The 12,375-nt window shown below is 33.8% G+C and overlaps 1 protein-coding gene across 2 annotated transcripts in view; it reads left to right on the forward strand.

Moving 5' to 3' along the window:
• LOC125658692 (biotin--protein ligase-like) overlaps positions 1–12,375 on the forward strand; it is a 50,357-nt gene that overhangs the window by 21,472 nt on the left and 16,510 nt on the right. For both annotated transcript variants that reach the window (XM_056148965.1, XM_056148966.1), the window contains exons 8-9: positions 6,247–6,512; positions 8,197–8,264. In XM_056148965.1, coding sequence (XP_056004940.1) covers positions 6,247–6,512; positions 8,197–8,264 — 334 coding nt within the window. The remainder of the gene's footprint in view (positions 1–6,246; positions 6,513–8,196; positions 8,265–12,375) is intronic.

Raw genomic sequence — 12,375 nt, forward strand, 5'->3', positions numbered from 1 at the left:
GAATTTTTAAGATTTTCCTGTCTCGAGTAAAAAATATGATTTGAGCCGTTCCTTGCAAAAAGGGCCCTTATGTATATTAATGCTAAAGTGTGAAATATAGAGAACATATCCCTCAAAATATTAGAGCAATGTTGATTGTTGTTAAAATATTAGTCAAAGATGCCAACCAACTCGTGATTGCATGGTAATCATGACCTTTTTCTTTACAAGTATGCAAAAAATGACGTTACGTTTTTTCATTATGACATTGTATGAAAACCATTGTTGAATAAGATAAGGGCCTTTTTTGCTAGGAACGGCTCATTTTGTGGAGATTAAATTTCTTGTTTATATTGAACTTGGATTTCCATCAGTTTTGATTAACCTTCTGATGATTCAAAAGGCAATGAAATTGATTGGTTTTACAGTACTTAGATTTTCATGTACAAACTGAAGCATCAATTTTAAAATCAATCTGTCAGAGAAAATCTTTGTTTATAGGTACATGTATGCAGAAAGTTACATATATACTAAGATTGTAATGCAAAGAAACTTTAGTCTTTAATTATGTTAAATCATTTGTAAAAATAGGCAGTACTGATAATTAATACCAAAAATTATGGAATACTGATTATCATTAACATTTAAAGACTTAATTCTAGCTCAATTCAGTGATTTAATGAAGCAGTTTTATTTTCCTTATGTTTTAGAAATTTTTGTAGTGTTGGTCCATATGATTTTATTGGTTGGCATCTGTGAAATACATGATTGATGGCAGCCTAAGCTATTATCTGTAAATAGAAATTAAATTCATTTTCCTGGAAAAGATGAAAAAAAAAGTAGGTGTTCAGGAAAGGCATAATTCAACCCCATAATGATTTTCCAAAATTTAAAATTTTTCTGATTTAAATAGCTAAAAGGCTTATAAATCAATCAATGGGATTAATGTTGTCTACCAGTTGTCCTTTAATTATGACATATCATTTGTATAATCTGTGTCATTATATTCCCAAATTGCGTAAAATATGAGAATCTTTTTTTTAGCATAGCTTTTGACTAAATTATGAAATATATCATGTCTCAAACTCTGATACAATTCTTACAATCACAGATAAGGAGCATGATAACTTTTTGGGATCAGTGTGGGCTGGGGTGATATAATTTTTGTAAAACGTTCCTCATCTTAAGGAGGTATACTGCCTCATTGTAATGGCTGACTCGATCCCTTTTAATTAAAACATGAATGAATTTTAAAATATAATTATCAGCATCATTTGTCTTAATATATTCCTTTTCGATTTAAGGTACGTAACTTCATCCTCATGTGACTTAATTAATAGTATTAATGGTTGAAATTGGAAAAACTGTATTAATTTCCATTCAGTAAAAGTTTAACTTAATTAATAACCAACGAAACTGTGTATATTTACCACCTTTTTTAAGATGTCAGACATACCAAAATGGAAGACATCAGAAAATAACACATTTTCGTACATCAGAATCATAAAATCAAAATAAATAAAAACTTGTTCAAATGACAAATTTTTGATGTCAGTTTAGAAAAACTGCTAATTTATGAGTATGTATAAATTGATTGTGGATATTAAGGAAATCATTGTATAATAGGCATGCAGTAGAGGAAATACCAGCGTAGGAGTTATTGTCCTAATTGACATTTATTAATTTATAAATAATTGATGGTAAATAATATCTATGGAAAATATAACCTTTTTCACTATCAATAGTTTAATTACCAGATTTTTTATTTTATCCAGTTAATAAAATTCCTCTAAAAGCTATATTTTCATCAAGCTCAAAGTTTTATTTAATAAACCTATCACAGCACATGAGATCTACATGTACTGTAAATGCCTAGCTGAGTTATAGTAGCTCAGTGGGTTAGCGTGTTGACTGCTAATCTGTAGATCATGGGTTTAAGTCCAGCAGAGGTTTTAAATATTTTCTAGAGTACTTGATACTTTAACTACATTTATTTATAAATTTATTTACCTGACTAAATAAAGTAAATTTGAAAGTTTTTAATTTCAAAATATTGTACATTATTCCTCCACTTTTCATGCACTCTTTTTTAATAAAGCCACACAAAAAGAAGTTCAGGTCCCAACAATTTTTAGCCGAGTTGCAACTAAGTTGAACTCGGCTATTGGTTTGGTGATGCACGTGGGCGGGCGGTTGGGCGTCAACAATTGGTTTCTGGATGATAACTCGAAAAGTTTACAATCTAATCAAATGAAACTTTGAGATATTGCTGGATACCAAGTAAAGAAGACCCCTATTGATTTTGGAGAAAAATGGTCAAAGGTCAAGGTCACAGTGACCGAAAATAGAATGAAAATTTCAGAAAAATTTGGTTTCCGGATGATAACTCAGAAAGTTTAAATCCGAATCAAATGATACTTAAAGATATTGTTATGTACCAGGTAAGGAAGAACCCTAGTGATTTTGGAGAAAATAGGTCAAAGGTCAAGGTCACAGTGACCGAAAATAGAATGAAAATTTCAGAAAAATTTGGTTTCCGGATGATAACTCAGAAAGTAAAAATCCGAATCAAATGAAACTTGAAGATATTGCTATGTACCAGGTAAGGAAGACCCCTATTGAATTTGGAGAAAATAAGTCAAAGGTCAAGGTCAGAGTGATCGAAAATAGATTTAAAATTCTAAAAAAATTTGGTTTCCGGAGGATATAACTCAAAAATTTTTAATTTGAATCAAATGAAACTTGGATATATTGTTGGATACCAGCAAAGCAAGGCCCCTAATGATTTTGGAGGAAAAAGGTCAAAGGTGAAGGTCACAGTTACCGAAAATAGATTGAAAACTTCAGACAAATATGGTTTCTGGACAGTAATTCGAAAAGTTTAAAACTGAAATTATTTCTTAGTTTAGTGTAAAACACTTAAATAACATCCTCTTTAGTGCTGTTGATACTTAATTGAAACTAAATGGATATTTAGAAAGAACTGGTATTCTTTTACAAAAATTTTAAATCTATGATCCCAGGGGTAGGGGTTTTGGTATCAGGGTGGGGCCAAAATAGTCAGTTATTAAATGTGTGAATAATAGACTTTATTAACTTCTTTGTAACTATCATTACAGTTCTTTTCAAATTTAAATTTGATGATCCCCGGGGTAGGGGTTCTGACCCCAGGATGGGGCCAAAGATAGTATATAGTATTCATGTGTAAGTTTGCTGATACTGTATAAAATCTAAATGCATACTTAGGAATAGCAGAAAAGGATGTACAAAAAATGGTGACTTTCACAACCCAGGGTTTTGACTCTAGGATTGGTCCAAATTAGTCATATCTTTTAATGTTTTAATGTTAATTTAATACACCTATTATATTATGTAAAGCCTTTCATCAGTATATGCATTTTTGAGGACATTGAAGTTTGAAGAACACATCTTATTTTATACTGTTGCTGAACATTAAAATTCAGCTTAGATATTGAGAACAGGAATTTTTTTCTCGATTTCATAGCCCTTGTGAGTTGTGATACTTTTTCACAAGTACTCAGGTGACTAATAAGGCCTGTGGGCCTCTTGTTACATTATTTGGCTTCAAATTAGGATCTTAATTGTTTCCATAAAACAGAAAATTAAAATATGTTGGCCAAATACATGTACAGTATTCTAATTCAACGAGCAGTCGGATTAAAAAGGTTGTTGAATTGCACAGACTGTGTAAAGTTCATCGAGAAAAAATGGACTTTGTAATGAATATCATACTGGTGTTCTCTATATTGATCTTGCAGGGTTTGTGAGATAAAACCATGAAAATCCCAGGTCATGTCAATTTAACTTATTGTAGAAATTCATATGAAAAATAATCTTCAGTCTCATAAATATTGTACTTAAGTAATCACTTCTATAGTGCAGATTCAATCAGTATAAAGATTCAAGTTTGTTTAAATCCGATCTAATTAGAATTAGGTATTGAATCCGCTTGCATATACTCACGTACATAACGTAATTTAATTAGATTGGTTTAAATCATGCCTCCTATAAGCTATAGCTATAGGGCCTGGGTGGTCGAGGCTACATTGAAGGTGCATTAGATTTACATTCATGAATACATGTTCAGTTGGGCCTCAGTAATCTGGACACCATTAATCCAGATACTTCATTACTTTAAGGAATGAATTCAATTTTTTTTTATTCTACATGAATATAAATTGGTTTGGGGCAGTTTACACTTTTAAACCACAAAGCAGTTTATAAAAAGTGTAAACTGTCCCAAACCAATTTATATCGTATGAAATAAAAAAAAAGTTAATCTATAATTTAATTTCAACACCAAAACATGTAAATTTTAATTTTATTATGTAAACAGTAAATAGAAATTGATCGGAAGCCGATAAGTGCCAGGAGTATAGAATTAATTTTTATCTGGCAGTCATCGCTTATTATCTGGTGGCCGCCAGTTAATTTATGTGGCATCCACCATATAAATTAAGTGGCAGCTGCCATATGAATTAATTGGTGGTCACCAGTTAGATTAAGTGGCAGCCGCCACAAAAATTAACTGGCGACCGCCACTTAATTTATATGGCGACCGCCAATTATTCAACTCCTCTCTCTTTCTCTCAAAATGAAAGGGGTGCAGATTATCCATGTAATCTAGCTCCCTCTCCAATACTTAGTACTATGTATAATATGTCGACAGATTCGCACACGAGCAAATCTTCATGTGTAATTAATATACAAACGTATCATGCACGTAGAACCAGGGGGCTGACCCTCCATTTTTTTGACAACGTTCATTTTCTGTTATTTTCATATGTGAAATAAGATTAATTGGCAGATTGGTCCCCACCCCACTCTTTTGGTGGTAGTAATGAATGGTAAAAATGTAATAATGAATGAACTGATACATTGAAGGACGAACGGAGCCTTCTGCCTCCAATTTAGGAGTATGGAGTTTGGGCAAAAGAGAGATTTTAGGTTCCTTTTCTGCTTGTCAACAAGACAATTTCTCCTCCGACTGCCCCTACACTTGAAAAACAATGCTTCGTGTTTGCGTACTATTCTAAATCTACGGAAGCCGATAGGTGCCAGGGTATAGAATTAATATTTAAGTTGCCACCACTTATTATCTAGATGACCCCTATTGATTTTGAGGTCACATGGTCAAAGGTCAAGGGTCAGATTGGACATAGGAATATACTGACCACTCAATGTCTAGAGAACCCTTTGCTTGACAGACATCAAACTTGGTACACTGGTACATCTTCAGGAAAAGATGACCCCTCTTGATTTTGAGGTCACATGGTCAAAGGTCAAGGGTCAAACTGGATATAGGAAGACAATGTCCGCTCAATATCTTAATTGAGAACCCTTTGCTTGACAGACATCAAACTTGGTAGCTGGTACATCTTCAGAAGAAGATGACCTCTATTGATTTTGAGGTCACGTAGTCAAAGGTCAAGGGTCAAACTGGACATAGAAAGATACTGTCCACTCAATATTTTGAGAACCCTTTGCTTGACAGACATCAAACTTGGTACACTGGTACATCTTCAGAAGATGACCCCCTATTGATTTTGAGGTCACATGGTCAAAAGTCAAGAGTTAATCTTGACATAGTAATATATTGTCTTCTATATTATAAGAATTATTTGCATTAGTGACACCAAACTTGGTACACTGGTACAGCATAAGGAATAGATGACCCCTATTAATATTTAGGTCACATGGTCAATCCACTCCTGACATAATAAGAAGATATTGTCTGCTCAATATTTTGAATTGGTGATACTACTATCAATTAAATGATGCATGTGTATAACCCTTTTCAATTTTGCACCATGGGGGCATATGTGTTATACAAGCATCTCTTGTTTGTACTTAATTTTGGTATGGAATAACATGTGGTTCAGTTATCCAAATGCTTCATTTATCCTGATGATTTTACTAAGAAATAAAGGGTTCAGTTGAATGAGGTTCCACTGTACTGGCATAATAAATAGAATACAATCATATCAAGTGTCTCAAAGCAAGGCTGGCATAATAAATAGAAAACAATCATATCAAGTGTCTCAAAGCAAGGTTACTGCTTATCAACACTTCGATGAAATTCATGATGTTAGGCTAATGGAGTAGAGAAAAAGCAGGAATCATTTTTTAAAAATCTGTTATAAGGGGATAGAATATGACAAAAATACAGCTCTCTGTTATCATTTTCATGACATTGAATTTATGATTGATACATTTATATAGTTATATGCCTTGAATCATGTGCAGGTAAACAAAGTGCGACTTTTGAACGGAATTGCACAGCGACTTAAGGGTGGTTTTCTGAAGTCTGCCTCAGTGACCCTTCAGTTTCTTCCAAGACTGGTGCCTGATGTCAAGGTCACATCAACAGTGCTACCTGTTATTACAGACAAGATGGAGGAGTTTAAATTCTTTAATATTGATGAATACTGGGAGAATTTGACGACAGCTAGGTTGGGAAATCTTGTCCTCTATGCAGATGTTGTTCCCTCCACCATGCCATTGTTAGATGGGTACTTTGTGCTTTTTAACATTCAATTTGGTTTTCAGCATATTAATGTGAATGCATGAAAATGGTCAATATCTTCATATAAGCATGAGCAAAGTGTAGCATTTATATATATATATATATATATATATATACAGTAATCTTTTAATTAAAGGTCAAAGGAGATGATTTTTAACTTTTTCTCTCTGTGATTATCAGCTTTGTTTTATAAACTCCTCATAAAAATGCTATTTTTAAAAAATTGTAATGATATTAACTCAAAGATGTCAAAGTGCAAAGGTATACTCAGAATAGAAAATCGTTACTTGATTATCGTTCCCGATTCCCTAATTTTGTAACGTCATAAGAGACCACAATCGGATTTGTGAATCAAAACAAAAGCAAGCCTATAGACAATTTATTTTGTAACTGGAGGGAGGGGGGGGGGGGTTGGATGAGGAACCAGAGTTTGCTGTACAAGAATATCACTTTGAACCCATTCACCCATAATGCAAATGCCAGTCACATTGATGATTTATCATCGGAGGATGAACAAGAAGATTGATCAAGATGCTATGCATCCAAATAATACTGACTGGTTAATCATAAATATATGATAATTTTCAGAGGGTACATTCTCTGGTGATAATAAAAAGAAATATAGATAGTTATTACCTACAATATTCCTAACCATAGGTATGCAGCAGCATTTTCCAAAGTGTGTGGGGGGGGGGGGGGATCAAGTAATTTTTTACATGAATTTGTCCAATCTTTAAAATCTTAAATCGTGGGGGAGGGGGGGGGGGGGGGGGGGGTTAAGGAGTATTTGTAATCTAATCCTGCCACATTTCTTCCCACAGCTTTAAGAAGTGCTCATCCCTTGCTTTACGGGTTCAATTCACATCTTTCAAGCTTACATTCATCTCCTTTAGTACTACTACCAAAACTATAGTGAAGTGCACCCAAAACATTGTCATACGCATATGAAAATGACAGAATCTGATAATGACTGTTGTCAAAAAAGGGGGCATTGACATTTCATATATAGACCTCAAGAAGAATTCTTTCTTTTGGTACCAAGACTTTGACGTCTGACCTAGTGACCTTGACCTCTGACCTACTTTCAAAAACTTTTACCTTGGCTATATCTTTTGAGCCAAAGGGGATAGGGATTGATACATGTATTTCACATAAAGATGCCTCATGAAGAGACCTTTCTTTTGTTTCCAAGACTTTTTTACTTTTTCTGTGGACTTTGACCTACTTCTCAAAAACTTTAACCTGGGATATATCTTTTGAACCAAGGGGAGTAGGGCTGCTATGATATTTTAATATATAGATGCCTCATAATGAGACCTTTGTGTTGTTACCAAGTTATTTGATACCTTGGCTATTAACCTTGGTTTTATCTTTTGATCCAGTGAAAAACTGTAACCTTGGCTATATTTTTTTAACCAAGGGATAACATAGGGATTTTATGTTTCATATTTAGATGACTCATGACCAAACCTTTCATATGGTATCAAAACTTTTGACCCAGTGACCTTGAACTTTGACTTACTTTTCATTTAATCTTTTGAACCAAAGGGGGTAGGTTTAAGTAGAGTCATGCTCTGTTCTTTTCTGACAAGTCTTGTTGTTTGTGTGTTCCAATGTATAATGCTAGATTTAGATCCAAATCAAAAGAAGTGACCTTCATATCTTTTCAGTCTTCAGTTTTCTGAGCCCAAGACAGTTGGTTTGATAGCTATAGCTGGCCGGCAGACTCAAGGACAAGGTAACAACATCTTAATTGATACATCCTCCAAACATACATGTGGATCATGCCTGTCTGTCCTTCCCATTTTAGTAGAAACACGTATTTAACACAGATGTTGCTGATGATTAGATAGTATTTCATGACCCTGAGCCAAAGTCAGTCAGTCAAGGTCATTGATTAAATGTTTTTGAAATCATTGTCTGAGCAATGACTTTGCAAAGGAGTAGAATTAGAATGTTCATACTTAGTATGAAGGTTGCTATATGGCCATGCAGATGCCATGTCATGACCCTAAATCAAGGCCGTCTGGTTAAAACAAGTATAAAAATTTTGATAGGGGCAAAATGTTGCATCGAAAAGACATTAGGAGTTGATACTTGGCTCAAAGGTGTCTGCTTAAAGACAGACAGTGTCTTGACCTTGTACCATGAGAATTTGACCAAAATTGTGGCCACTGGTCTACAGTGTTAAATGTGCCACAATTTGAATAAGCTCCATGTGGGGCTTTAGTCCCGTGAGGACAGCTGCTAGTGTGTGTAAATCAATGTGTTAGTTTGACATCTAGTTCTAGTTCTAGCATTGATTACATGGATATCAGACCAGTCATAGTATAGCCTAGTGGTTAAGATTCTTGCTTTGCAACCAAGAGGCCAGGCAGGGATTTTTTACCCCTTGAATCCAGGGGTCAGGGCCTTCAAGTTTGGAAAAAATAACGATATTTGATTGAAATTGGGGAATTTGTTTCATACAAATAAATAAGAAAACAAGCAAAAAGTAAACCATTTCATTTTTTATTATCAATGTGCCTGGCTTAAACAAGCTTTAATTTCTGGTCTTTGGCAGAGAAAAAATTGTCACAAATGTTTTGCAACAGAGTGGCACTGAGGTTGGATGGCCCCTTATGGCATATATCTCATCAAAGCATCCGTCATTTGGGAATTTTTAGGAATCATTTTGGGAAAAACACCTGCTTTTCAGCACTGGGAATGGGGCCGAGTTTCGGCCCTCTAAAGACCCTAAAAAAATCTCTGCCAGCTAGGGTTCAATTCATGATCGTAGTGCCTTGTCAAACCTGCGGCATTTAGCATAGAGAGTGATTCTTCTTTTGCCAAGCACCCAACATTAGAAGTGATGGTCATGGGTCTTTCAGATATGACCTTAAACATGGAGGTCCCGTGTCACGGTAGGGTTAGCATGATTAAAAACGGCGGCCCCGTGTCACAGTGGGTTGTCATGATTAAAAACGGAGGTCACACGTCACAGTAGGGTTGGCATAATTAAAAATGGAGATCCTGTGTCACAGTAGGGTTGGCATAATTAAAAATGGAGGTCTTGTGTCACAGTAGGGTTGTCATGATTAAAAACGGAGGTCCCGTGTCACAGTAAGGTTGTCATGATTAAAAACGGAGGTCTTGTGTCACAGTAGGGTTGTCATGATTAAAAACGAAGGTCCCATGTCACAGTAAGGTTGTCATGATTAAAAACGGAGGTCTTGTGTCACCGTAGGGTTGGCATGATAGATAACCCTCACTGCTATGGTCGTAAGTGCCATGCATCTAGGTCAAAATTTGTGGCCCTTCACGTGAAATCTGTGATGTTTCTACATGAGTGAAGAATTCATGAATGGGGCGTGAAACAACAAACAAAACAAAAAAAACAATCAGTCAAAAATCCCAATCATCAGCATGTAATTTCAGTAAACTCATGCATTTAGAGTTTGGTTTCATTGATCAATTTCAGTTCGGTACAATTTAATTTCACTTGTAAAAAACATTTGATTGGTTCATTTGACTTCATTTATGAACATTTCTGATATCGTATTTTAAAACGGGGTTGATGTTGGGTCACACCATGTGACATCACAGTACATTTAGCCCCTCTTTTGAATTTTCTTCTAATTAAATCAAATGCATTTAAAATATATAATTATCAGCAACATAAGTAATTTTTACTTCTTCTCTTTGATTAAAAGTAAGTTGGATAGGTGATGTCTTTTATAAACAATGGATAAATAGAAATTATTTTCATTCTTAATGAATATGGATTTTTGTTTTTGATTGTATCACTTTTATAGAACTATTTTGTAGTCTGTAATCAAATTCAGAAAAGGTAAACCAATCAATTTTCAATATGATTGATCATTATTAGCCCATCACCATTCTGAAATTATGCCTCATTTACACACAGAGCTTAATGTGAATTAAACCCTATTTTCATTTACATGAAATTGCATTGCATTTATACAGACAACATTTTATAAATAGCATTAAAACCTAGTAAATAAATTCACATAAAACTGTCTTGTGAAATTCCAACTAAATTTTTATACTTATATTGATTATACCGTTGTTGTACTGGTTAATGGACACAATTTAAGCAGAAAATTTTCAAATTTTATTTTTTGATTTTTAAAGTTTAGAATGCTTAACTAAGGTATTACTAATGGTCAGCAAAAATTTGAATGTTAGTAGTCAATTAAGGTACATGGGAGACACAGAGGTCACAAGTCCTTGTTATGTAAACAAAGCTCGTGCCATGTTTTTGTATACATAGGTTAAATAAACTAGTAAAAGTTTTGTTTAAAGCAGATTATTTCAATCTATAAGTGAATTCTTAACACAATTAGATATTTTCTAGTGTTTGGCACATCTCATTTTGTTTTAAACACGCTATTTTCTATTGTAGAGTCTAAGGTAAACAATAACATGGCACGATCCTTGTTTTCAAAGAATTGCAAGTGCTGTATCTCATTTATAACTCAACAACTGATATTCAAATTTTGGTTGACCATCATAAATACTTTAGTGAAGCATTTTAAACAATAGAAATGGAAAAATAAAATTTGAAAATTTCAACTCAAATCGTGTCCATGCCTCTTTTGGTGATGGAAACGGTGTGTGAAAATGATTTTACAAAACTGATGAAAGCATAGTCAATCTTTCTTCCATTAACCATCTATGTATATAATATTGTATGAATTCACATAGAATTTTGTCTATTTTATCACAAATTTGTATATGAAAAAAAATTATTTTCAAGCCCATAAGTTGGTGTTTTTGATAGATCTAAAGAACACCTTTTGTCTTATACCTGTTGACATTTATAACAGAATAATGTAATTTCCATGGCAGATTGATTTGATTTGCTTTAATCTACAACCCAAATACTCTTGCGATGTGAACACAATGTAATTCATTTCTCAGTAATTTAATTTGAATCAAATTAATCTGAAGTATTATTGGAATTAAATGCACATTCATATGAACAAAGCCCAAGTTAGCACTCAGTGTTCAAATGTAAGTGTTATAAGAAATTTGTATCTTAATTAATTAATTAATGTCTATAGTAAAGCCATCATTCCATTGATTATAGGTTTTTTACCCCAGGAAAGTTTTGCTGAATATGCTATAAAATTTGTTAAGCTATAGGTATGATGTAGCGAATCTCTCCTCCTGCTGCTTTCTGCGATGTATTCTGCAGTCATTGTCACAAATTGACAGAAAAGAGTGTCCTATAGAAATTGGCGTAGTTGTCTCTAGCGTGAGAAGATGATCTTCAAACTGTGTGAACACATGTCAGGCCACATGAAGAATATCAGGTTGAAGTGTGGCTGAATTGGAATTCAGTTGGACAACAAAGTTACCATAAAGAGACAGAATCACATGTTGTGTTAAAATGTAGAAATACGTCAAATTTTAATGTGCTTGCATGCTGTTGATCACGTTGACAGGGTCATATTTCTTTTAAAAATTGATAGATCTACCTTGAGATGTGACTTTTAAATGATCTAAGTTAATCTCTCGTCGGTGGAAATCACAGCATGTCAAAATTTGTCTGGACATGGGAAATAAGAACCACAGTAATACACTCTAATATTGATTAAGTCAATATATACAGATTTTGTACAATCAAATTAATTTTTTTTTTACACAAATCTCTAAAAAATTTAAAATATGTAATTAAAACTTGAAGATAACAATCAATTATCAATATCATAAATCCCATAAAAAATACAAAATTAAGAGTAGCTAAGGGCAAACATGGACCCCACGGCAAACATGGACTCTAGGACACACCAGAGATGCCTAGGAGGGGTAAGCATCCCCTGTAGATTTGTAGATTGGTCATA

Source organism: Ostrea edulis, chromosome 9 (genome assembly GCF_947568905.1).
Source record: "Ostrea edulis chromosome 9, xbOstEdul1.1, whole genome shotgun sequence".
Taxonomy (NCBI): domain Eukaryota; kingdom Metazoa; phylum Mollusca; class Bivalvia; order Ostreida; family Ostreidae; genus Ostrea; species Ostrea edulis.